The sequence below is a fragment of the Sebastes umbrosus genome, chromosome 6 (assembly GCF_015220745.1).
Source record: "Sebastes umbrosus isolate fSebUmb1 chromosome 6, fSebUmb1.pri, whole genome shotgun sequence".
Taxonomy (NCBI): domain Eukaryota; kingdom Metazoa; phylum Chordata; class Actinopteri; order Perciformes; family Sebastidae; genus Sebastes; species Sebastes umbrosus.
The window spans coordinates 17,325,070-17,352,898 of NC_051274.1; the positions used below are offsets into that span (position 1 = coordinate 17,325,070).

At 42.8% G+C, this 27,829-nt stretch overlaps 1 protein-coding gene across 1 annotated transcript in view; it reads right to left on the reverse strand.

Moving 5' to 3' along the window:
• plxnd1 (plexin D1) overlaps positions 1–27,829 on the reverse strand; it is a 71,365-nt gene that overhangs the window by 14,414 nt on the left and 29,122 nt on the right. The window contains exons 9-22 of the mRNA XM_037773863.1: positions 27,205–27,303; positions 25,587–25,676; positions 25,176–25,284; positions 23,960–24,117; positions 20,337–20,482; positions 14,642–14,747; positions 13,130–13,269; positions 12,467–12,646; positions 12,010–12,094; positions 10,571–10,840; positions 6,948–7,097; positions 2,631–2,745; positions 1,932–2,039; positions 340–452 (exon numbers count right to left, since the gene is read on the reverse strand). Coding sequence (XP_037629791.1) covers positions 340–452; positions 1,932–2,039; positions 2,631–2,745; positions 6,948–7,097; positions 10,571–10,840; positions 12,010–12,094; positions 12,467–12,646; positions 13,130–13,269; positions 14,642–14,747; positions 20,337–20,482; positions 23,960–24,117; positions 25,176–25,284; positions 25,587–25,676; positions 27,205–27,303 — 1,869 coding nt within the window. The remainder of the gene's footprint in view (positions 1–339; positions 453–1,931; positions 2,040–2,630; positions 2,746–6,947; positions 7,098–10,570; positions 10,841–12,009; positions 12,095–12,466; positions 12,647–13,129; positions 13,270–14,641; positions 14,748–20,336; positions 20,483–23,959; positions 24,118–25,175; positions 25,285–25,586; positions 25,677–27,204; positions 27,304–27,829) is intronic.

Genomic DNA, 27,829 nt, shown 5'->3' on the forward strand with positions numbered 1-27,829 from the left:
AGACAAAGCCTGCTGAGTTGTGTCTAACTGTATCGGTGGAAAAATACCCACCAACAAATAGACCCACAGTCTACCTTCAGGGTGGATGACACTTCAGACAAATGCTTACCTATAGAGAACATATTAACTCTCCAGCAGGGTGCCAAACTGAGCTACACTTCACTAGGCGTCTGCTATATGTTTAAAAGTTTCAAGGTGAATTTTTATCCTGCATATTACAAGCGGCGGGAAATATGGCACACGTAGGGGAAAAAAAAATATTAAAACCCCATTGAGAAAAATGGTATTGTCAGTCTGCCAGTTAAAATCAGATAGCGGGTGGAAAATAGGCTTTCTCACCTTGGGGAAGAACGTTCGTGTGACAAACTGTTTGTACTCCAAGAAGGGGATGCCCTGGCTGCGATTCAGCTCCTTGGTCAGGTCTGTCATGTCCGTTTGCAGCTCTGCAAAGCCTGAAAGGACAAAAAAAATCAAAGACCCAAAAGGGCTCAAATCATGGGACTGTTTTTAAACCACAGTTCTGTTTCTGGCTCCTCACAGGATGCTGTGGGATCTGTAAGAATGTGGCTGATTTTAGTGGAAAAGACTTTAGATGAGACACAGAAATTTATCATTTAAGTCCCTAAATCTAGTGTCGTGTTCTAGTTGAATACTAAATGTACCAAACATGGATCCTTTGATCCTTCTCTCTCTTTGCCAGTCCAGCACGGCATGCAGGCAAATATTTACCAAACGACAATCATAGCAGCCAAATCCTGTCCCTCATCCAAAACATGTGTGCAGGCTGCAAGTTTACATGCTGCGAAAACAGTATCAGCATGTCCAGACACTGACTTGAATCTGCCTGCTAATACTGTAGCCACTTTATTGGATAGCATGTTCTAAGAGAGGATAATGTTTTCCTCTAATGAGAAGCTGGAGATCCCTTTATGGAAAAGCTCTTCCTGTCACAGGATGAGAGACGTATTTGGGTTACAATGCCAGTTTCCTCAGACTGTGTTTGTGCAGAAAGAAGGGGAATACTGGACCTGAGGGATTTAAAACATATTTCATTTACTCCTCCAGGTTATTTATCCTCCTGCTCACTAAAGCGTCCTCTATACCACCAGTCAGTTCACACTATCGACTCCTGATTAGAGTACCAAATCTCCCCCCTTCCTCACTTTCCAGACAAATACCCAAACCCTCCCATTCCTGTAACCTGGAATATGTCAATTTCCCATTTTGCCTTCACTCCCTCTTCTTCTGCTTTTATCACATCCTTCATCTCAGTAGAACTATCCCTCGCTTTCTGCATACTCACCCTGAACTCAGCCACAAATCTATCTGTCCTCTGACTAAATAACCTCCCCTCATCTCCTCCTCTCCCTCCCACGCTTCTGCTCCTCCTCGGACTTGCGGCCCTGACTCCCGCTCCTATCGCTTCCTCCCTCCATTTCTCTTTCTCTATCCGTCCCCCCATCTCTACGCAATAAATCTGGTTGCTCAGACGCGGAGTGGCCTTCACACGGCTTTACTCTAATGCCCTAGAAACACACACACATACATGCACAGACAGATACACAATCATACACACACAGGCCTTATTTCTACAGGGTAGACACAGCAGAGGCGATGTGGCCACTCCGTGCGTCTGTGTGTGACTGATCATTTGTCAGACACTGTTTTATGAGTCACGCTTACTCGGCACAAATCTGTCAACTGTTGTATCTCCCTCCCACTTCAGACTAGAAACAATCGCAAACAAACACACATTTTGAATATGTGCTGCACACACACAAATATATGTGGTCAATATTTCTGTCTTCCCATAAGCTCTTTCTTCATGTCAATTGACCAAAACATAATTTGAGGTTGAAACAACTCTGATAGCAAAGCTTGAACAATAGTATAGGGTGTTTGTGTATGTCTGGGTTCTTGTGCAAACACACCTTTACGGATCTCCTCTCTGATCTGGGACTCCATCTCCTCCATTTGGAGTAGAGTTTTCTGCCAGTAGCGTTCTGCCCTTCGGCTCTTCGTGCAGTACACTACAAGAGCTGAGAAAGACAAAATGCAGTTTGAATACAGTATATTTCAACCCAAAGCCTGTAATCACACTCTGACAGCTTTCAGTAAAACACAAAATAATCAGTAGGATCAAAAATGTGTCTAAAAGATTTTGAATTTACAAACTGATGTTCAGAAATGGTTTTATATCACATTTTGTGAGCCTGTGAAAAAATGTGCGTGCATATATCTGACTGTGAGAACATGTAAATGAAAATATCTGTGAAAGTGTAAATAACAGTGAAGAACAAGAAATATGGATTCTGTGAACATCTGAGAACTGATTTAAAGCAGGAAACTGTGAAAATCCACCACAGCACCAATTTTCACCCATGCACCTGCCCTGCACACACACTCTCACACAAAGCCTAAAGAATACAGCACGCACACACAGACACACAGACAGAGTAGACAGCGAGGGGAACAGTGAGGTCTTTGTGCTCCGGGTACTGAGGAGGGATGAAGCAAGTGCGGGAAACTATGATCCCTGAATTCCTTTTATCTGTTCCACATCTGGAGCATCCATCGCTACAGCAGGCACACATCCATCATCTGCTGTTGAGCGTGTGTACACAACCTACCCACAGTGCACAGCAGCAGCAGCACGCAGCACACCACAATGGATACCACGATGGCCAGCTCGCTGCCGCCGAGCTGCACTTTGGCGATGGTGTGGCGAAAGTTCCCCACTTGCACCTAAAAAGAGAAAGAGAAACAACACATGAAACTGGAGTGAGCTCCTCTTTTGTCTTCTTTTATCGCTTTTCTTCTACGGTTCTCACTATGGTCATATGTTCTTTTATTTAATTATTATCAATTATTTGTTTTTCTTTTATCACTGTAGTAGTAATTGTTTATTTGTGTGCAGCCCATATGGACCAAATATGCACGAAATATACTGCTGCAGTGGTGAAATTTGTCAGAAAATGTTCTTACATTAAAACTTTTGTTGTAAACAAAAAACTCTCTTCTCCTACAGTAAGCACTAGTGATGCGCTGGTCAATGAGCCATTCTGCACCGCTCGACCCGCAAAAATATACGTTAATAAACCACCTCAACCCGACCTGCAAACCGCCAACTTTATGCATTATAGTAACACAATTGTCAGGACTGACGTCTGAGGCAAGGACAGAGACAAGTGGACTTGAGTGCCGCGGCTCACGGTGGGTGTGGGTGTGCGTGGGTGTGCGTATGTGTGTGTGTGTGTGTGTGTGTGTGCGTGTGTGTGTGTGTTTGAGAGAGAGAGACAGAGAGAGGGGAAGAGGAGGAAGACTATTGCATGCAATCAGGCTTGGAAATTAGCACCAGCCACCAGCCAAATGCTGGTAAAATATGCAAGTGGCTACTAGATTTGCTTCACTCACCAGCCAAAAATACAATGGTAGTCTATTGAGTAGGTTTTGGAATCCACTAGCCACAGTGGCAGGTGGACACAAACAAGTACATTTCCAACCCTGCATGTAATGTTTCTGTAAGCTATTAACATGTTACTCTGAACGCTGCTTTGTCAATTTGTCAACCGCCTGCCCAAACCCGCAATATTTTCTAGTAAGCTTACCCAAACCCGCCTGATTAATGGGTTAACCCGTGGGACCCGCAGGTTCTGGGTTTACCCGTTCATCACTAGTAAGCACCATCAATTATATCTACCACAAAAGGCTCCCTTCCTAAAACACAATACAAGTCTTTTATAATTATGCAACTAGAAGAAGTCATAAGAGATGAAGGGCATCTTAATATCGCCCGTACTGTAAATCATCTTATAAAGACCAATAAAACTCACCTAAATAACATCAAAGCCTATCTTCTTCAGAGAAACAATTAGACCTACCCTACTTACAGCTAACAGCAGTGTACCTGAAAACAGAGCTATTTGACTTTTGGTTAGACTATATTTCAAATAATACTCTATAGTTTTTTTTTTATGAGACAATAATTTAGATTAATACTATACAATCATCGTTCCATAAGGAAACATTTGCGTTTTATGAATTCAGGGCACACTAAGACTGGTCTTGAAAAAATAAAATTATAAAATCTTTCTATTTTAGTGAGCTGCTGTTCATCACAAGTCTACTCCAAAGCTTTGCAGGGAAAAAGGAAAGATAAAATAAAGGCATGGACTTCTTTCTTAAGATCTGCTACTGCTAAATACCTCCCTGGATACTTGGTTGTCAGTTAAGTTTGCAGTTAAATAAAATCCTTTGTATTTTTTTTAATAAATTCAGCATTATACCATTGTAAACCTTGTGCATTTGCTACAGTATGGCATTTCATTAATTCATTATTATCAGCTATCGTTATCAGCTAATAAAGCAAATTTGACTTTGAGAAAGAGAGAAAGACGAACACAGAGGCAGAGACAGATAAAGCAGTAATGAGCAGCGAATGCACAGTAGGAGCATTAAGTATTTTCTTTGTAATACAGTATATAAAAATGCATGCAGTATAACATGGGCAGTTCTTAATTGGGAGCACAAGTACCTGCACACATGCACATATGCACAAACATCATTTTGTTCATGGACACAGGTGCAGACAGAGAAATAAATTACACCTCGCAGTTTTTGAAAAATGGCCTCTCGCTGCAACGAGCTGTAGGAGTCACCCAGTTCAGAGCAACCCAGATGTGACAAGAATAAGACTTTCACTTCTGCCTTCTGATTAGTCAGCAGGGTCTCCGTGGTCCCTCCTCACATCCTTGCCTCTCCTTCCCCAATCCGAACATACTTCATAAAAAGAGCCTCAGATAAAAAGCCTCCAATCCTCAGACCAAATCCCTCATACGCTGCGCTTACTCTGAGGGGGGGAAACTGCCTCACTGGGCTGCCTCCGTCTTTTCTCATTCCATCTTTCTCTTTCTGGTCCAGGCATTTATTTACCCAGACCGGCAAGAGAGGGCCCTCTTCCAGAGACTGCAAGAGCCAGGCCTGGTGTAATGGAGGGGAAAATACCATTGTTCCATGTTCCTGTTTCGCTCCGGGTACAAAAACACTGCTTCCCCACAACCACTTCTGCAGCTCAGCTCCACTTCAGAGCCAAGCAAAATACGGGCATGTAAAAATAGATGTGCCACCGAAAGCAAGTGAAGAAACATAAATGGCCATAAGCTATGCAACAGCTGCCCAAAGTGTATGCATTTATTCAAATGTGCCGACACAAAGGAAAATGTCTGTTTATGCCCCTGTCGAATGTGCACACTAATCATCCTCACTGCTCACGTGCAGGCAGCCCACCCGTTTGTGTTATGACATCTCATTTGACCCTTGCCCTCCTTTTATGTCTTTGCTAATTGCCTGTTTATTCTCAGAGATCCTGAGAGGCAGACGGGGTTGGGTGGGGACGAGAGCGTGAGCTACAGGTACACAAGGAGAGGGGATGGGGTGCAAAATAAAAGAGCTTCCCTTCTATTTCTGTGTCAAAGTGGGGAAACACTGACAGATAGAGACAGAACAACATATGTTTCTGAGCTATTTCAGCAAACCACTCACAGTCTGGCTCGTATTTAAATATAGATGAATGCTTTCCCCCTTAATAAAGCCCTATCAGAATGGACAACAACAGATGGGAAAACGTGGGTAGGGGAAAGAGTGTGTCTAGTTTTATTAGGACTGCGCATGGCTCGACCACGTCTTGATTAAGACCTTTAATTGCGATGGATGGAATTGGGAGACTAAACAAAAACACAAGCGAGGAGTGAGATCACCGCTGAGTCAGAAGACTTGGGTATCGCTATGAGCAGATAGAGTCTGTGTGATGGGTGATTGTGTCGACGATGATAGACGGACTGATAAGGGATTAAAGAGATAAAAGGGAAGTGGTAAACATTTCACTGTTCAACCGTGGCATTGTGGCGCACCACCCCCACTAACTGCTGATTCATGGTGGCATGCTCAGAGACTATAAACCATTCATAATGCCTGGAGAGAGACACACACATATCACTGACAGGGCATGGACCTGTGCAGATCAAATCTGTTTCAATGAACATCACAGATGGTCTGGATTCTGACTAAATGTTTGGCTTATGAGTACTGTGTGACAGATGGGTGATATCTTCGAATTATCAGGGTCTATCCAGCAAAATTTTCAACACAAGGTTGTATGTGTACAGTGGAAACCGCTTATAGTGATCACGTCTGTCCGGGTCAAATTGATCACAATAAGCGGATGATTATTATAACCAAATGTTTGTTGTTGCGCATCATTTCTCATGCAGATTACCATCTAATTGACATTTGTATGTTTATTACATGAAGTTATGAAATGGACAGCTTTGCTAATTACAGGCTCGCTGCCAATTCTTCTGCCTTTTCTCTCCTTCCCTTTGACGGCTCTGCATCGCAAGGGTGCATGCAGATGAACAGCGCCCCTTTGCTGGGGCTCCTCGCTCGCTCACCCGGTAGCGGCATGGAGGGAGACGGGTGGTGGTCTGCATGTGCTGCCGGATCGGCAAAGTTTCACTTTGGGGGCATGACGTGGGCGGCTTCAACCACAGTTGTTTACCCCCGTGCGCATTCGTTTGTTATTCAGAGAAATTCATTTTCCTGTCATGATTTTAATGTGCACACAGCATCAACCTCAGGCAGCCAGCCAGAACGTAGACGGTCCGCGTGGCAAATTATCAAGGGAGTAAAGTAAAAATCAAAAAAAAAATTAAATTAATTAGTTAGTCTAACATAGTTTTAAAATATTTTTCCATATGTTGTCATGTATGAAAAGACCCAAAATGAACACTACTAGATTACCATAAGCAAATTATTTAAACAGTAAAGGAATGATTCTGCCCAAGCTTTTTGATCCATAGAAGTGGTTGATCACTGTAACCGTGATCACTATAAGCGGTATCCGCTGTATTTTTAGGTTATTGTGGTGTTTAACATGTTTGCATACTTACAGTGACAGGCAGCTCGCTCTCACTGGAGCCCAGCAGTCCGTTGATGGTGCAGTGGAACAGCTGGTCATTGTGGAAGCTGATGTTACAGGGATAGGAGCCAATCATCACGGAGTATTCCTCCGGCACCAGCTCCAGATCGCTCGGCCCTTTCTGCGCCAGAAACGAACAAAAACAGCCGTCAGACGGTCAGCGGTAAGAGACCAGAGGGGCCTGGTTTGAACAGGCACAGATAACATTCATGAAGACCGCAGCAGCTTTAACCCGCACATACGCGCAGACACATACGCATTCTCGTATGCACACACGCACAGAAACAGAGCTGCCGCGGGCCTGTCATACAGCTGTCACACAGTGGAAGCCAGCAGAAAAATCATCCATTTTGGGCTCGAGTTCAGCTTAAAGCAGCAAACATTCCCGCCGCCTCTCTCTCTCTCACATGGCCAGGGAAGTTTCTACAAACAAACCCGCTGACAGTCATCCCTGCCTCTGCCCAAAATAACATTCTCAGGGCCTTTACAGGAGCATGTTGGAAGAAGCTGCATGGCCCTTTTTTTATCCAACCCTGTCCTGTGTCAATCAAAGCCCTACTATTCACTGCTTATTTCTGGTTTAATTAAAAGGGACACTCCACTGATTTTACACTTGAAGTTCAGTTTACTAGTCATGATGAGTAATCTCACCTTGGGTTTGGAGACTACTGATTTATAACAGAAAGCCTGTGGGGCATGGAGTTAAAGTTGTTTACCAGGCAGGGAGGGTTTAATGAAAGATGCCATTAAGTTGCATCATGGGAAATGTAGGATCCAGTGTTTTTGGAGCTTGTTGCTGCTGCTGCTTCAATTTTGACTTTTTTTGTTGATCTTAAGTCCCCAAACTTTCTGAAAATGCAATAAACTAAATCACTGGAATAGCACTTCAATATCAATTGCATCAAGTCTCTATGGATTTCTACTTAACAAGTCTACATGTTTAACTTTCAGTTACAGAACATGAGGCAGTAAGATTGTACAGTTTGTTGACTGTAAGGGACACTCATATTGGTCTTAAAGGAAAATTTCAAGTTGCAATTTGGCTGTAATTTTTAGAGGTTTGATCATCAGTGTACCCCCCCAAAGTGATCGTTGAGATCAAGGAACGCATCATCAACATCGCTGCAACTTAGTACGAAAAGGCAAGAAACATCAGTGGATAGATGATCAGACAGGTAAAATCGAATCCGGAAGTCAATGTGTGATGGATGTTTTAAACAGACAACACCCTTCATCTTCGTTTGCTCCTCTAAATAAGTTAGGATAACTTTGGTTTTCTGTTTAAAAGCTATATAATAATCTGACTGCTCTTGTTTCTTGCCCTGTCAGACGTATTTTTAGGGATGTTACAGCATTGCTAGAACTCTGCAGTTTGGTATGTACCGTGTTATTAGTAATATATAGGAGTAATACCAAAACTACGAAAATCACGAAACTGCAATTTCCCTTTAATATAAGAATGACAAGTGAGGAAGCATGTGTGTGTGTTTATCCCCAGTGTGCTTCCTTGCTTTGATTACACCCTTAGGGTCCTGTCCTGTCTCTACTGCAGGATGCCACCCCCTGGGTCTCTGTCAACAAATACTTCCTTACATAGACAAAACACACACACACGCAAACACAAAAATGCATACACATTCATAATACACAGACACAAAGTGCATCAAACCCTCATACAAAATATGTCTGAGCATATTGGAAAGCATACTGTATACAATATTTACAACACAGCATTTTCACACTTAATCTCATTGGACCAAAAACAATGGATTCTAAAGGCCAAAACAAGAGGAAAGCAAACAAAATCCACCCACATTCCAGCTCAAGTCCTTAATATAGGATCTGGCTGACTAACAAGCTCCCTATTAAACAAACACACACATTCTCTCTCCAACCTCTCCCCCCCTTCAGGTCCACCACAAGTGGAATCCACCTTCCTACAGAAAACAGGAAACAACAGACGAGTCGCCCATGTAGACAGGCTGAGGCAGCGATTCCTGCAGGGGCCTCATCCTGACACTCACAAATACATCAAGAGGAAGCTGCATCGTGTTCAAACTTCCCCGTCTGTGTTGTTAGCATGTGAATGTCGTACGGTGTCACAGCCGGCAGCCCTTTTGGGCGATGAATCCATGCAGACAGGTGCTTAGATCAGCCAGACCACGGGAACATGGGACCTCCCACTGAGCTGCCAGCGCGCCCTTCCCCCACCTCAGACCCCCAACTGAAATCAACACGTCTCAGCGGATGGGGCCTTTGATGTGCTTTATGTGCCTCTGGTTTATGTGAATATGAATAAAGAAAATGCTCAGCCTTGTCTGCTGTTCACAGTGGGAGCAGCCAGTTTACAGCAGTGATGCTTTTAGAGCCAAGAAACCTTTAGAGAATACCATCACTTGTTCTATGTAGAAATTGAATATGGGTTTTTGAAAGCAGAGATTGTCAATAGTTAGGGTTTTCTGCTGATGGTATCTTTAGGTTTGACTAGATAATACAAAATGAAATGTAGGATAGTTAGTGTTTTTGTCAGATTACTAGCCATGTTAGCCGCGTGGCTTTAGGGATGGCCGGTCGGTCCACCTCTTAGGTCCAGACTGAAATATCTCAACAACTACTGCACAGTTGTTCAGTCATTGTACAGGCGCTCATGGTCCCCAGAGGATGTATCCTCCTTTGGTGATCCCCTGACCTGTCAATGAACGCCTAAATGAGGTCAACATTTTGTGTTTTTAGTGAAATGTCCCAACAACTGTTGGATGGATTGCCATGACATTTGGTGCAGACGTTCATGTTCCCCTCAAGATAAATTGTAATGGCTTTGTTGATTGTTGATTGATTTTTCATCCAGCGCAATCGTGTAGAGCTGCAACAATTAATCGATTAGTTGTCAACTACTACATTAATCGCCAACTATTTTTGATAATTTGTTTGAGTAATTTTTAAAGAAAAACAGAGACAAGATTCTCTGATTGCAGCTTCTTAAATATGAATATTTTCTGGTTTCTTTACTCCTCTATGACAGTAAACTGAATATCTTTGAGTTGTGGACAAAACAAGACATTTGAGGACGTCGTCTTGGGCTTTGGGAAACACTGATCGACATTTTTCACCATTTTATAGACCAAACAACTAATCGATTAATAAAGAAAATAATCTACAGATAAATCAACAATGAAAATAATCATTAGATGCAGCCCTACAATCAGGTCAAAATTTGTATTTGACCCATACTCTGGTTTATGAGCAAATACCTGCTACCTCCTTTGAATATCAGTTTATCTGTAATGTCTGTTACTTAAAATGTGTTTGTTTACCTAAAAAGTTAAGTAATTCAAAAAGGACATGCAGATTGAATTCTTGTTTCATTTATGATACAACCCTAGCGATACAGCAAACTATTGCTGCACAATTGTATTGAACCATACAATATATAGTATATGTAATCAATAAAGAATCATCTCATCCAATTAGAGGTGGACAACATTGACTCGAAAACATACATTTTCTAACAGGTGAACATCGCTTAACTAATCAGGAAACCAACATAGCGGTGAAGCACTAATCTGAACTTCCTGTCTCAGCAGTGTCACTCACGTTGATGACGAGTGTCAGTGGCTCTCCCGGGTGGTGTTTAATCAGCTTCTCCTTGCTGGCAGTGAAGAACTGAGGGTCCTCCATGTACTCCAACAGGAAGTGACCTTTATGTGGCTCCCCGTCCTCTGCCTCTGCCTCGCTATCAAAGGTGAAGGGGTTGTCTCCCGTGTAGAGGATTTTGTTCAAGAAGAACTGCACTGAGGTCTGCTGAGACTGGCTGGATCTCGGGGACGGGCAGGTGATCGTGAAGGGGGAGACTACCGTGCAGAGCTGCATAAAGACAAGGGAAGACAAAGTAGCTTAAATGCATGTCATTCCTTTTCTATTCACCTATCCAATGGTTGATAACTACCTGCAACATAATTCACTTTAAACTGTAAATGTGTGTATCTTTCTTAAAGGAATAGTTTGGCTTTTTGGGAAATACGTTTATTCACTTTCTTGCCGAGTTAGACGAGAAGATCCAAAGGTAAAAAATCAGCCTAACAGCACCTCTGAAGCTCACGAACTAGGCTTACCATTGACATGTTATATCTCGTTTGACAATTTGTAGTTTGACGGGGGGGGTTTAGGATCTTGGGCTGATTCTGTTTACTTTTATTTGACTTGGTTTCCTCTGGACAGAGTCAGGCTAACTGTTTCCTCTCTGTCCCAGTCTTTGTGCTAAGCTAAGCTAACCCGCTGCCAGCTGTAGCTTAATATCTTAGCAACAGATATGAAAACGGTTTCGATCTTCTCATCTAACGCTCTGCAAGAAAGCTACAGTAATAAGTGTATTTCCCAAAATGTCAAACTAGTCCTGTATGTTTTTTAGGTTGTCAGAGGTGTGATGAATTCATGACACAACGTTTTTCATTTTGTTCTACTTAAAAGAGACAGTGTGTAGGATTCGGCGGCATATAGTGGTGAGGTTGCAGATTGCACCCAACTTTGTACCCCTCCGGCTGCAGTAATATGATCCGCCGAGTGTAAAACCATGGTAACGCCGTTTGCCTTGCTCAGAGGCCATCCTTACCATAATAACACTACTTTAGGAGCAACGGAAGTCAGACGGCGGCTGGCAGTACCACGGTTTTGCACTCTGCGGCTCACGTTGCCAAAGTTTCACAAGCATGTCGGAGAACTACGTTGGCTTTCCGGTGGCCAGTGTTTGGTTTGTCTGTTCTGGGCTACTGTAGAAACATGGCGGAGCAACATGGCGGACTCCGTGAAGAGGACCCGCTCCCTATGTAGATATGAAGAGCTCATTCTAAGCTAACTAAAACACAATTCTTAGTTTCAGGTGATTATACACTAATGAAAACATAGTTATGGATATTATATTCCATTTCTGCTGATAAATCCCCTGAAATGTTACACACTGTTCCTTTAATTATAAATTGACACAAGTCTGATTATGTGGTTGAAGTAGTTTTATCAAGTAAAAAAGGATTACTCACTTCTTCTCCAATTTCCAGCACATCCATGGTGACGGTCTGCACCAGATCAAAACCCTGGCCTGTCACTGTGATGGTCCTGCCACCACTGTGACAAGCACACACAGACAGAAAGTCACATCTCAGCTTTGACAAAAAAAATTGTCAAATTCCTGCTGGTATGCAAATACTTTTGGGACACTGCATCAAAAATAAAAGAGAAATGGGACCAGATAATAATGCAAAACAGTTCAACTTCAGTGCAAATCCACACACATGTCATCAAAGACATGCCGCTATGCTCTCACACACATGCTGTGCTATTTAAAACACAATAGGGAGAAAACGCTGCACATCAGGGCGACATTACAGTAATGACTTATGTCAGTGACTCTGGGAGGGAAACCACAGACTTTTCCAGCTTGAGATGTTTAAGACATCTTGGTTTTAATACTTTTGATGTGTGTAGCAATCTGCCTACCTGAGGTAGCTCTTCTTTGGGTGGATGAAGCTGATGGTGGGGTTCTTCTCATAGGTGTAGGCGGTGCTAAGCTCTGCACTTTGACAGGGAAGGTTTTCAAACTCCACACACAGTGCCACTGTGTCAGTGTGTGGCTGTAAGGCTGGAGGCATGATGCACTCAATGGTTTCATCTGTTTTCCTAAAAGACAAAATGAGGTTAACATTGTGACCAAAAATGTTTCCACTGAGAATCGAAGTTGTGTTTATTAGTTTGGCAGATTTTCATAATTATACATGATACGTTACTATAGCTACAAGTAGAGCTGCTGACTTTAAATTTGACACTTTGACTCGAGTCAGACTTGCATTAAAAAACAGAGAGGACTTGTGACTTGACTTCAGCTTAACTAAGGTGGGACTTTAATTACCTGAGATTTGAAAGCAATAATCTTTCAAGTCAAGTTTTGACCTAGTAAAATCTCACCAAAAAAGAAGACAGCTTCATGCAGGCCTCGCATAGCCACACAGCTTGAGTATTTGATCATTAGGTATATGCATTTATAGCACTTTACAGCACCTGGTCAGTATTAAGTGACTGACAGACATGAGACTTGACCTGGACTTACCTCAAATACTTAAAAACGACTCTGGCTACAAGAAATTGAAAACGAGCAGCACTCACCCTGTGACGGTACACTCCAGCGTGTTGTTGACCTTGACTCTGACCTGAGAGCCAATGTCCAGGTGTTCCCCCCTGATGATGACTCTAGTTCCTCCAACACGAGAGCCCTTCGTCGGCTCCATGGACAGCAGCTTTGGGACCTGAATACAGACGAGAGATACAACACATGACTAAACAACACATCAAATCTATCACCAGACATCTGACAGCTTCTGTCACTGGAAAAGACAGGCTTACTCAAACTGTGTTTTGTGCTCTATGATGCTTTTCATGACATTAAATAAAGTATTTTCTCATCCTTTGAGGTTCAAATATCGTGTCCACAGAGATTGGCTGAGACAGCTGCTGACTATAACAGTAAATTAGTGAAGAAAACTGTGAAGATAGCCCACGCTGCAATATGTTAAAGTGCTGCTGAAGCCAACAGGCCTTTGGGCTCAAGCTTGCAGGACAGCTATTCTAAGAGGCAATAATGTTCATGCATATACAGGAGAAACCGATGCACATACAGTCATATATACACATGCACACACACACAAAAAGGTTCCTGGGGCAAAGCAGAATATCCCTGTCCAGCTCTGCAGCAACCAGCATCAGCATTCCCGCTCTGTCCGAACTTTCTATCCCCGCCATGAACCTCGCCTCCAGGGAAACCTCTTATCCTCACTGACAGGATTCACTTCCTCAGTGTGCACGGATGGAGGAGACCTATTGTGTGTTTGTGTGTCAGAGTGGGCGTAAGGAGGCAGATGTTTCCTTCTAAAGCTTTGAGGAAGGAGATGATGTAGAGGCACATATCCTGTCTCCAAAACTGTTTTCCCTTTCTCCCACATCTTACTCTCAACACCCATCGGTAAAAACCTTTCTCCTCTCGCACGGAGCATCTCAGAGATGGATAAGGAAACCCGAGGAGTTCCCACAACAGCACGGCGTAATGTTTGTTGTTCTGGATTTACTTCATCCTCATGTATCAAGAGGGGCTTCAAGATCGGGGTAATTTCTCAGTGGGATGACTCACAGACAGAGCTGCTCTTAGAAGCCGGTGAAATGATAGAGCGTTCCAGCAATGAATAATAAAAAACTCTTTGTCTATAAACAAAAAGAAACAAAGGGCTTACATGGGTATTTCCACTGACTGAATATTCCAAATCCAATGGGAGACTGTGTGGGTCTAGGTCAATTAACACAATGCTGGCTAGCTCGCCTCGACCAGTGATGAATTCAGAGCAAAGGGACATTCCAACAATCGCCATATTTGTTTTTGCTGGCAGCGAGTGCAGAATGACAATGGTGCTTAGTTGCAGCTCAGATGAATGTTTGAAGATTCCCACACACTCGCATTCCTCTGAATCATAAAACGCATCTGCTAACACTCAACTGACACACATAGGGAGGCTTTCCCAGTGGGGAACAAGGAACAAGAGAGCGTAGAAGAGGAAGAATGTGGAGGGAGAGACGGACAGAGCAGAAAGCAAAGATCAGCAGGAGGGTATAAATCTGGAGAATACTCACTAGGTATGAGAAGCTCTCCTTTGACGTCCCCATCCCACTCTGATCCACATCCACTTGGACAATATCAGCTCTGTCATGAGCAGACCGCCCAGTGACACACACCAGCCTAGGGAAATTTAAAAAGAGTGTGACCTCCTTGTTTGGTTGTCAAAACATTATAATCAGACATCAGTTAATAAAAAAAAACTGATGATACTGGATAAGAACACTCAAAGGAGCTGCTTATAATTTGAATCTAATAAACCAATTTTTAAAGAAAAGACTAAAATTGCAAGTGAGGGGAACCAATATAAAGATGAAGAAAGAGATCTTCATCATGACAGCTAAACAAAGAGACATAATTAATCTTGGAGAATGGTGGTTATGAACCAATTCATCAGACCATATTTACATATGGAATCCAATAAAGCCTTAAGATATCAGATATTAGCAGATGTAAAGGTTCAAAGCCTCCTCAGACCAGATGTGTCTAACCACAGAGGAGATTAAGGGGCTGCTGAGGCTTGTTCATTCGCCTCCTGGCTGTGATTAAGCCTTGTGTCATCAATGCACGCTCTACAGGGACGTCTCTTATTAATGACACGGTGGTGTACCGAGGCACAGGATCTACTGTTCTGGGGCCTCACTGGAATAAATGTACTGGGGGGGAAACACGACCTTTATCACCTCACATGATCCCCCTCCAGCTTGACACCCTGTCGGTTTATTTAGTCAGGTGCCTGGTGCTACAGTGGTTAGAAATTCTCAGCGAGTGACCGTATGATTGACAGACGAATTGTGAGGAATTTACATAAGCGGAGGAGCTGTGTTTTATGTAGGAGGACCTGGCAGGACATGCGGTGGGATGAGGCTAGGCTGGACAGATTGGGGCTCGGCTGGGGCTCGGCTGGGGCTCGGCTGGGGTCAGGCTGTCGGGTCTGAGACCAGGGCTGGCTCAGAGCGCTGAGTGCATTTTTAAATGTCAGGCTCAAAGAAATGTTCTGTTTTACCGAACCCAAACCACTGCAGCATTTAATGAGCCCTATTAAAACATGAATTTTCTTTATAAGCCTGAATAGCTATTAAAATTATTCTAAAATAACCTGCAGTACCAGCCATCTGTTGATAGCAATGTCTACATGTGTGCTCATTAATTACAGGAGCATCAAGTAAAGAATATCATTACACTCAAATTACGCTCCTGTCAGTTATGAGCTGTGAGGGCAGAGGAACACCTGTTTGAAGAAAATGCATCATTTCACATTCTCTGATTTAGGGAAGACAGAAAAAAATGAAATGAAACATGACTATTCACAGATTCAAGCCTGAGGGAAATAAGAGAAACTGGAGCCTGAATCAGCCTGAACCTGTAGGACTGCTCCGGGCCTAACTGGCTTTAGAGTGAAAATCAAACCATCATCAAACAAATACATCACATTATATGACATCTTCTATTGAACCATTATTCTGGGGACAAAAGACAAACATAAAAGTATAGAGAAATGCTTATCAGCAGATGGAAGGTGTGATGAATTCAGCCGGTAGCATTTAAACAGTACACATACACAGGGTTTCTTCAGGGTTAAATTAAATGTAAGACTTTTTAAGACATTTTTACACGTAGAATGCTGTTTCACAATCGGCTACAGTATGAAAGTATGATGGAAACCCAGTAGGGACGATATGGCTTTAGAGTTATTTATCTTTACATCACATTTTTTTCTAGTACTTCCCTGCAGATAGGGCAGTTATTTTCATTATCAATTCTCCTGACAATTATTGTCCTAATTAAAATCTTGATCTATTAAATGTCCAAAATAGTGAAAAATGTCCACCACAACAGTCCACAACCAAAAAATATTCACTTCACAATGATATAAAACAGAGAAACACAGAAAATCCTCACATTGGAGAAGCTGGAACCAGAAAATAGTTAACAGCTTTGTTTTAAAAATGATCAATTATCAAAATTATGCAAATTTTTTAATTGCTACCTGCAGTATATAACAATAATTCCTAATGACATAATTACTGAAATTAATGTGACGTGGATCCAGAAAAGCATTAGGAAATGGATGGATGGATTAACCAATTAAAACCAATTCATTCATTTAGCTTTCTGCTAAATCCGATACTTAACCGTTATGAGACAATTGACTTCCTATAATTACGGTAGCTAGCAGTAGTGACAGCACCTGTTACAGGTCTGATGGGGCTGATTGAAACTCCACCAAAAAAATTATAGGTTTATAGGTTTGACGTCTCCCAACAGTGCGCTATCAGACACAAAAACATCCAAAAAAGACTTGTAAATTAAGTACTTTTTAATACCTTAAAGCCTTTTTGAGAAAACTGCTTTTTAAGACGTTTGCAGAACTGCAGATGCCCCGGTGTGTGTATGTGTGTGTGATGTTGATGCAGTGTGATCCCAGTCAAAGGACATGCAGACTCCCTGAGAGCATGGACTGACCCCTGCTCCACATTCCAGCACCGCCCCACTGTGGAGATATTATCGGTTTCAGTGGCCGATATTTTGTCTAGTTTTGAAGATGTCTCCAATCATTTCCCTTGAGTGGATGATGAGGATCATCGACAATCAAGTCTGTGAGTGTTTGGATGTGAGTGTGCAGTTAAACAGACGGGGCGAAGGCCACTCAGGGCTCAATGAAAATGATAGAGGGGGCAGCATGGAGGACCTGAGCCAAAAATCTAGAGAAGTACTCCAGTAAATGAGGTGTGCCTAGGCTGACTGTGCCATTAATTAAAATGTTGACACCGAGTTGAGTGGAGCACAGGCTCTCCAGTGCTGCACATTTTCCTTGTGGCACACAGCTGTGAACTTTCACCTCTCAGCACACGAGCAGACACCTGTCTCAACAGCCCTGGTAAATGAGGTCACATGTGCCGGTGTGTGCGTGTGTGTGTGTGTGTGTGTGTGTGCTGGTAAGTGTGTGTGTATGGCATTTCTGCAAGAGCCAGTTTGAATTGTAGATTATTGTGAAACAGAGTTTCATACAGACCTCACATCTTCAACCGGCTTAAGGGATGTGGTATGTGTTTTTTCTAAATAAGGTTTATAATAAGGTTAAATGTTAAGGTTGAATGTAAACGCTTTAAGTTAAAGGGATGAGATAGGATCATATCTAATCATATCAACGTGAGGTCCCAGGATGTATATGTTCGTGCATGTGTGTGCGTGCAAGTCAAATGTGCTGACACTGTCAGATGCACTGACGTGTTATGATTTGTCAGTGCCACTTCAAGCAACGAGGATATGCTCTGCTGTCATAACAACCAGCCTCGAGAGCCAATGAGGAATGACGACACGAGATGAGAACACCCCTGGAGTGAAATGCGATTCGCTGTTTTCGACATGCACGGTTTCGTGGAAACTGTGTCGGGCAGTTTGAGTGACAGGTAAGACCCGCAGGTCACCCTCGAACTGGTCTTAATACAATGATTGGCTCCAGTGGAGCAAGACCAGATAAACAGTTCCATTCAAGAAACATTACAGATACTGAATGGAAGTTTGGATGTAACTGTAGAGTTACCGACTTCCACTGAGCTCTGTTATGCCGGTGTCAAAGCGGGGTCCTGCTGTCTCCATGGTGACAGTGTGATGGTCCCTGAGCTACGAAGGGATGGCGATGCATAATGATATTTGTGAAAATTAGCCTCATGAATACATGAAAACTAAACCATGCGGGGACGGTTGAAGTTCTATTTTCAAGACTGGTAGACATGCTAATGATCTATGATGGTGATCTGTCAGAGGAAGTGTAGTAACTCATATAAATGTGATTCATCTGGGGTCTTCTTTAAGTAAAAGCTTGTCAATTACAACCTGAAAAGTATAATTGGCTCACATGAGCTGCTTTTAATGGATTATTTTACTCCCTTGTGCAACCTGACCAGCAGGGACAGATCTTTTTTATTCTATCTATTCTTCTTGCTTGTCAAAACCGGGCACCTTCATTACCCACAATGCAACTCAACCTCCGACAGTTCGGTTGAATTTGGATGTGTTTTGATTAGGGCTGTCAATCGATTAAAGTATTTAATCACGATTAATCTCATGATTGTCCATAATTAATCCTGATTATTCGCAAATTAATCTCAATGTATGCATATATTTATTTCTGGAAATCAGTTAGCAACACAAAACAATAACAAATATTGTCCAGAAACCCTCACAGGTACTGCATTTAACATAAAAAATATGCTGAAATCATAACATGGTAAACTCAAGCCCAACAGGCAACAACAGCTGTCAGTGTGTCAGTGTGCTGACTTGACTATGACTTGCCCCAAACTGCATGTGATTATCATAAAGTGGTTATGTCTGTAAAGGGGAGACTCGTGGGTTCCCATAGAACCAATTTTGATTCTCATATCTTGAGGTGAGACCCGTTTGACAATGATATGACATGGTTTGTACCAATGGATTCCTTGGGTTTTTCTAGTTTCTGCCAGTATCTTCACTCTAGCTTTAAAACTGAGCCCGCTACAACTTAAAAACTGCAAGATGTTTAATGCTTTAAAGAAATTAGTGGCGTTAAAACAAATTTGTGTTAACGCGTTATTATCTCGATAATTTTGACAGCCCTAGTTATGATAGTAGCAAATAATGTAGCCTTGAACTGTTAGCCTCAAGCAGAGATGAGGAGCAGGCTGCAGAGGTCTGGTAAGATCACTTATTTCTAACTCCGCACACCCAGAGTTTTTTTTCATTTTCAAACTCGTAGTCTCCCTCTGGAGTTGTCACACAATGCTTTATATTGGCGACAGGGTCAGACCCAAGGCTCATTGATGCACGTGGGGAGCGAAGGCTGGCCCTTGTTGTCCGATCCAATAGAAGAGCTACTGTAGCTCAAATTGCTGAAAAAGTTAACGCTGGTTCTGATAGAAAGGTGTCAGAACACACAGTGCATCGCGGTTTGTTGTGTATGGGGCTGCGTAGCCGCAGACCGGTCTGGGTGCCCATGCTGTCCTAATGTTATGGCTTATCGGTGTATATATATGCAGTAGTACTCCCCAAGTCCTGCAAACAGACTTTGATGTGTAAAATCGGTGGGGTTTCCCTCTAAATATACTGTAATATCTGTATTATAGGTATTAAAGATTTTGTAGTGGTTCCCAAACATTTTTATCCCATGGCACACATCAATTTTTTCATGCATTTCCCTGCAGATAAGGCCTTCCTGTGACGGACAGCTAGCTTCCTCTATTCATTAAATGTAATAGGTCAGGTAGCTCTCACTGTACAGTCTGATCTGAGATTCACTCTTCACTAAGGGTCTGACCTATACATGTCAGAATTTCTTTAAGGTTTACTAACTGTGACAAATCTTCCCATCACTTGATTGCCATTTCTGCCTGTCGTTCACCTGACCACTCACCTGCACTGAGAGCTTGTCAGGTTACCATGACAACGGGTAATTGTTAGCGATTATCTCACCAGTCCTAATTGCAGCACAACTGCTCATTTTAGCGGGGTTTTAAATATAAATGATGTTGATGTATAGGACGTACTCTTATTTCTTGCTCATTTTGTCATTCTGACAATGCTGATGATGTAAAATGTAATCAAATCAGTACAAGGCGGAAAAAGTGCCGGCACACTGCTATGCTTCAGCACACACTTCAGGAACAGTTGACATAAGCTTATACATGCAAATTTGTGAATCATAATTCAGCCATATGTTATAGTACTTACTCTAAAGAGATGGTGTAGAGCTCAGGCAGGAGAGTACATGGCACATCTCCAATAGAGACCTTTACAGCTCCAGCCCTCCGGCCCAGGTTCCTGCCCTGTACTGTCAGCAGCGTGCCTCCTTCCACTGGACCCCTCAGGGGGAAGATCTGACAAAGACAGACTCAAGTAATGAACAGGGAGAAAGAAAATCCTGTGAAAACCCTGTAATATGCACAATATATTAGAGCTCATAAGAAGATTACCTCCCTAAAAATGTTCCACTTATGGTGGGTGATAATGAACATGACAGAGAATTAAGAGAATGGAGATGTTGTCTCAGATGCTGACATGGAGGGTGGCACACAGAGAGATAAGGACAAGTGGCCCGAATAAGTGTTCTTCTGCTGAAGACTGAGATCTAACAGAATAGACACACGGTTTAGGTGTATACACACACAAAGCAGACTCTTAACTGTGCCAGTCTGAGACTCTTCAGCCTCTAATCCTCTACAGCACATGCAAATAAAGAGCAGCCTAAGAGCCCCCTTCACATCCCACAAGAGACAGACGAAGCGAGAGAGAAAGGGCTGGAGAGGCGAGGTGGAGAGCACAGCAGAAAGGTGGTTGAGTGGGGAGGCAATTTAGGGAACTGAGTGTCGAGAGGAGAGTGAATGCTGATGGTGGTGGTGAGAGAGCAAAGCCTCAACAGGGGAATTAATGCACAGCGCTATTCCCTTTCATCTGTTTTCCTGTGTCTGCTCTGTCAAATTCCTTAGTCCCATTTCTGCTGTTGTTCCGAGGCATGCTCTCACGCATCATTTCATCCCTTGCCTTTGGTCTTTTAACTTTCCATTCAAGAGCCGCGGAAAGAAAAGAGAGGACAGTCACCTCTCCAATCACCACGGAAACGCGGCTTCAGAGATAGCATCGCCGACGCCCAGACAGAAGCAATCAACTCTCATTTTGCCACTGTAGCACAGCTAGCCCAGCTGCGTGCATGCTTTTCTGAATGACCCCCCCGGCTGAGCCGAGGTCAGTGTGACCCCTTGGTGTTATTAGCCTGGCTCCGGCTCTATCAGAAACTGAGCTCGAGAATGAAAACAGCACTTCTGTTTGGTCTAGGTGAGGGGACAAGGTTTGGCTCTGCATACTGATAATTTGAGTGACAGCGCAGATAAATAAACCATATATTTCTTAGCTAAAAGGGGCAGGCAGTTATGTAAAGAAAGAGTGTATTGCTTTTAATATAAAAAAAAAGCAAGTGTGAAAACAAACTAACCCATTACGTGCAGTATTTCTGTGGGATCTACACCACAGGAAATGATGCAAATGTTTTTGTGGTTATATTAAGCTTTGGATATCAAGTGTCACCATCCTGTGCCTACATATATAAATATATATACTTCCTTTGACAAAAACATATAAAGTCATTCCTTCGTACACGTGTAATGCACAAGCATAAATGAGCACACGTACTGCAGCATGGCAGACAAACGACCCAGCACCCAGCCTCTCTACAGAGCTCCGCAGTAAGCAGAGTTATTTATCATCACTATGCGTCTTATAGCACCTCGTGCGTCTCTGTGGTGCCATTGAGCATTGACATCAACATCAGCTGGCATGCTGTTCATTTACACCTCTTACAAGTCTGTGAGTCCTGATTTACAGCGCAAACTCTGCCAGGCCTCCAGGGAGATCACAGGGTGTGAATGTCTCTGCGAAAAAAAAAAAAAAAAAAAAAAACTCCACAAGGAATATTGGAGCTATGAAATGCATTTGAGGACTAAATTATTCAACATCCTTGTATTCAAATCAAAAATATTCAAAATGTATGGCACACGCACAGATAAACTACTTAACTGATAAAATCCATATGTTTCCCTTTTGTTGTTTTTTGTTCTGACTAGATGGCTGCGAGGCCAGAGCTTTCATCTTCCTCTCCTCACTCCAGTTCCTCTACATCACACTAATCAAGGAGGACGTGAGGACAAAAACAGGAAAAGTCTTCTCACTGTTACTGTACCCTTCGCCATCCTTTCTCCCAAACCATTTATGTCTCAAACAGATCCCTCTGTTCTCTCTTTCTTTCATGTCATGAATGAACTATGTTTGGTAGTTCCTGTTTTGGACGGCAAAGTACCTCTAATCAATGTTTTTTTAAACAGTGAACAAACCCACACATAACATGAGAATAAAGGGCCTGTAGAGATGATAAATGTCTCCATTGTCTTACGTCACTGCATTGAACAGAGAGCATTTTTCACAATTAGGTGGTATGTGGCAAAGTTTAAGGAATAATGAAATCCTCCTCCATACTATTGATATTTTGGTGCTGGTGATAGAGATTGCATGTGACAAAGCAGAGCAAGAAAATCACATTTCATTATCTTAGCTGTACACACTGTCACTAGGTCTATACAACATAGAGCTGCTGCGGTATGTGTGTGTGTGTGAACGTTTAGGGAGAGCTGATCTTTTCCTCCTTAAGCCGGAGTACTCGGGCTCAAACCCCTGTGGATTCTCTGGGAAAACATGGCTGCCAAAGCATTGCATCACACACCCCACAGAACCACAGCCCCCAGTATCCTCTCTCCAACCCGCTCTCCCGAGAGAGCCAGTGGGAGTGTGTGTGTGAGAGAGAGAGAGTATTGCAACAATGGTCTACCCACGCATACGGCATCTCAGCCCCGGCTAACTTCAGTCACGTAAGAAGTCCACATAAGTTAGACTCTCGCAGAGCATCCTGTTAGTCACAGTATGCTGACAGCTACAAAGAATGAGGGATAATCGTGAATGCTTCAATATGGCCTTTTTCGTGTGAAATATTTTGAGTGTGTGTGTGTGAGTGAGAAAGAGAGTGTGTGTGTGTCTGTCTGCTTTGTTTTGCTGGCATATTCTCCTGGGCCGACCAGGTTTTTATCTACAGGAAGTTCAAGCTGACTGGCTATCATGTGAGCCGTGCTTCCCATGACCGCCTACGGTTGCTGAGCTGATATAAGGTTCGGTAGCGACAGAAAAGGCTCTAACCAAACTCCTATTACAGCTAGACAAATAAATGAATATGATCATGCAAATGAGCTTCATAAACAGTTTAAATAAAGGCTCTGCCGGTAATCGGGATGACCGCTTTGACGTTACCGCAGTCAGATCCTGTGTAAGATAAACAGTTTTGGTCAGTGTGGTTTTGTTCTTATTGTGGTCACAAATCCAAAACCTTCCCTGGTTCTTATTTGCTTTCCTTTAGTTTCTGTGGTTTTCTACACAAAGAGCTCTACACATATAACTCTCAGAACCCAGCCACACAGTTAACACTCATACTGTAGTTACACAGGTCAAAAGGTGTTCCCATGCCCTTCTGAGTGATTGCAGATTGACTCCGCTGTGTCCCCTGAGGGCTATGGCTAAGTGAGTGTTAGTGTTATTACTGAGTGAACTGCTTTAATGAGACTCTATTCAAACACTCCCTCAGCAGCTGACGCTGGACAGACAGGGCATGGGGGCACCGCACCATGTGAGTGACCTCATGATTCACCATTTTTATGGCTTGAAAACAGAGCCTGGAGGCTACAGAGAGGAGGTGGGCAGTGCAGGAGGATGAATGCGAGCATTTGTAGCCTGCATTCGTGTTTAACCTGTGATCGTACCTTGTGGATCTCAGGAGCCGGACATTGATCCATGATTGGCTGGCAGTCATCCCTCGACCTGCAGCTGTTCTCACACCAGCCACAGAGGTGTCCCTGATCCTCCCGGCCCCAGCACTGGGAGCAGTCTGAACTACCCACTCCACAGTTGTACACCTCCACTAGAGGGAGATGGGAGAGACAGAGAGGTAAGTATTATTATAACACAGCATTACTGAACTGTGGTTGCCTTGTCGGGTTAACTTAAGGTACTGTAGGCTCCTAAAATTCTTTTATAGCTTACAGTATATGAACCATATGAGCTGCATGTTCTATATAAAGAGCATAAGCATTTGCAGGATGATATATTCATGGCTATAAAAATAAACCAGACAGCTAGAGGAGTGAAGGAGAACAAAGCCAGCTAGAAACAGATGATTATGTACATGTTCCAATGTGCCTCCCAGTGAGAAATCCCATTTGTATCACCGCATGTGCATCTGTGCATGCATTTGTGTGCCTATTGAAGTGTGTGTTAGCCTGCATGTGTGTGATAAAGTGTGTGTCTTTTAAAAATTTGATGACTCTGCTTGTTATGAAGCCACCGTCATGTCCTTAATAGTGCAGGGTGTCTGGCAGCGGCCCAGGGCTGTTGTTCACATGCTAGACACATGGACTGCGAACAGCACATCTGGGACCGGGTTGGACAGGATTGGCTTGAAGCTGCGCTATAGACAACATGCCAAGTTTAACAATATGAGGGCCACTTTTCATCATGTCACTGTTGTCATGGAGCTCAAATTGTATTTGAGACAACACATACAGACAGTGCTTGTGCGGGGCATTGATAACACTTTAAATTGCAGGTCCCCATGTTCTATAATCATTATGTGTAATTAGACGGTAGCAGAATATGATATTATGGTAAATTACTAGTTGGCAAATTATGTGTTGTAATACATGAACTACTATTATTGCAAGTGAAAGGCAGTATAGCACTGTTTGTCCCTGTAAGCGATTTTTCATTGTCCTCCAGGTTTAATCAAATCCACCAATCTCATCAGGAAAAACATTTGTGCACAGGTGAAATGCATTCTGGGAGCAACAGTGGCAGCTATGTCAGATTTCTTCTTGTTTTTGCGAATTTCTAATTACGCTGCAAATACAGGAGAGCTGGGGAAACAGCTGAAGCGTAGCAAATGGAAACTGTATTTTTGATCTGTACATAACAACGTCTTACCTCTCATGGGCTGAGGGCTGTCCACAAAAACATCCTCCCCCCGTTCCCTGAAGTATCCTCTCCTCCTCAGGTTGAGGTGGTAAACCTGGCTCCTCTGATTAGTGGACAGCTAAATGGATAGAAAAGTAGCGGGCAACAATAAAACAGTGCTGGGCATCTCCTCAGTGAGAATTTTGCCTCCACATGCATTTACTCCCTCTTGCTGTTGCTCTAGATAATAATGGGTTCTTAGTCAACTTATAAACAAGGGTTTAAAATAATTGCAATAAAAACAAGTTGCATACAAGGCTTACATCTAACAATAATGAACACAAACGTAAATGCACAGTAACTGAGCTTCAGCTTAACTGATCTTTTTTGGGGGAAAATGTACTAGCTAGTTATTTCTGGTAGGTCATTGTCTGTACTTACTGTTACACCACTGCACTTGACAGTCGAGCTGTTCAGCCATTTGGCCTCATATCGCTGCTCTGTCCCAAAGTCACAATCCAGCTCCTCCCCCTGTTAGGTAAAATACTTATTTTAAACCAAAATGCAATACTTCATCAATAACTAGTGGGCAAACTGTGATTTTATGCTGTTCTCAGAATGAGATACCCATTGTTTTAGTACCCAAAATGAGCTTCTGCAAAGAAACGCTCCCTCAAACATGTCTGGTAACAATTGACAACCCGCAATAATTGTCCCTGCCAGGAAAAGATGCAATCCATTCAAAATTCATATTCATAAACATCTGGACTCCCACACCTCTGCAAAGTCATCTGGGAGCCAGAGAAATATGAATATGAATTCATCCTTCGTAAAAATCAGAGCCCTGAGTTTGACTAAGCCAAGATATGTGAAGGTAAGACCATAAAGATGCTAAGATAGGTAAGAGCAGTAAAAGGTGATTACTTAAAGTGGAAGAAATCATTTGTCTGCAAGTTCAGCCAGCTTAAAAAGGTCTACTTTTATCACCTTCTCCAGCACTTTGCTATTTCTCTGAGCTTTTTGACACCAGAGATGCTTGATGTTTTTGGCTTCTGGCGGGTTCTTTTTTTCCCAGAAAAACTCCACCATACCACACATTGAAATGTTCTCTGGACTTAAGTTCAGCCTGAGAACGAAAAGAAACTTACAAGCACTTGCTTGTTGCTCCATGTTTTGGTATGACTGTTTATCACACTTAAGTCTAAATAATTTATTTTAAGGTTTGGGAAAAAAAAGTGTGGGAACCACACCAATATCCACCACAAATTCCAGAGCGTTCTGAGAGTGACACTGCATTTCCTGCCATGTTTACTTGCCGACAAGATGAAAATCGTTATTCAAACAACATCAATTTGTATATACTATCATAATAAAAGAAGAGTATGAATAGCTAGTCACATCCAGTTTGCCCTGAGGAAGTGTGTGTGTGGATTTGTGTGTGACTCAATGTCTGTCACCATAGCAACACACCAGGAGAGGGCTCGAAAGGCCAGCCAGGGTTAGGCGTGTGACTGACCACGCCTGGCAACTATTCAGCACTGGAATTTTTAGAAGATCCCAGTCGTGTCCTTATCAGTGATGCAGGATCAGCGCCTGACTCACTCAGCGTGGATTAAGGAGGAGAATAGGAGTTTTAAAAAATGATCTGGAAGGACTTGCCGAATTTAAAATGAAAACGAGTGAAATAAAGCTCCTGCCGCGTCTGCTGCTTCAGACCGACTGCATATTGTACACTGTGCTGACGAAGACACAACTCAGCTCGTCACAGTCAGATACCAGAGGCATGGTGGGCCCAGGCAGCTGAGCCGAGAGCAACATAAGCATAAAGATACTCGCTCTCATTCTTCATTTTCATCTCTGTCTCACAACATGGAGATCACCCAAACTCAGGTTTTGCTCATTCATTGACCCGAATCGCAGCACACAAAATATCCATCTGTGTTTAACTCAGCTTGAAGCAAAGGCACCATATGCTTCTGTTTTATTCCAATCATATTCACAACATGCATATTGGACTAAGTCCAAGTCCAGCTCCATAGCTGGAGGTAGTCTGGCGTACCTCCTGGATGTTGATGAGGGATAAGGTGAAGTCCTGGGCCATTTCTGATGGTGATGGAGGAACCTCCGAGGCAACCAGGCTGGGACAGGAAGCTGCATTCTGTAGAGGGGTGGGGTGTAGGGGCAGGAAGTGACATATAGGAGTTAATGAAAACAATGGCTCCCCTGCACACATCCGCAACCCAAAATACCTGTCCTGTTTATCTGGAGGAGGAGGAAATGAGAGGGTAAAGTCTCGCTCTGAGGGAAACAACAATAGCTTCAAATAGAGAGACGATGAGGGATTAGAAAAACAGACCCACCGGACACTGTGATGGGCTCAGCAGAACAGGAAAAACCACCTCCTCATCTCTTTATGACCTACATTACAAAGACCTAATCGAGCTTTTTCATGTTTAAAAAGAACCTAAAATTGAAATAACTGAAAGTGACTTAAAAAGCACAGGCCTCTTGTGCTTTAATATGTTTGTTTTTGTGTATCTTGGGATCTGAAACAGCACGCCTGACTAGGATTTATTGCGTTTGCTTAGAAAAATGCAATGATGTCTTTATTACTTCACTTGTTTAACAAAAGGAGCCCTTTCCCTTTTCAGGGGGTATTGTGATATAAAGCCGAACGTTAAACA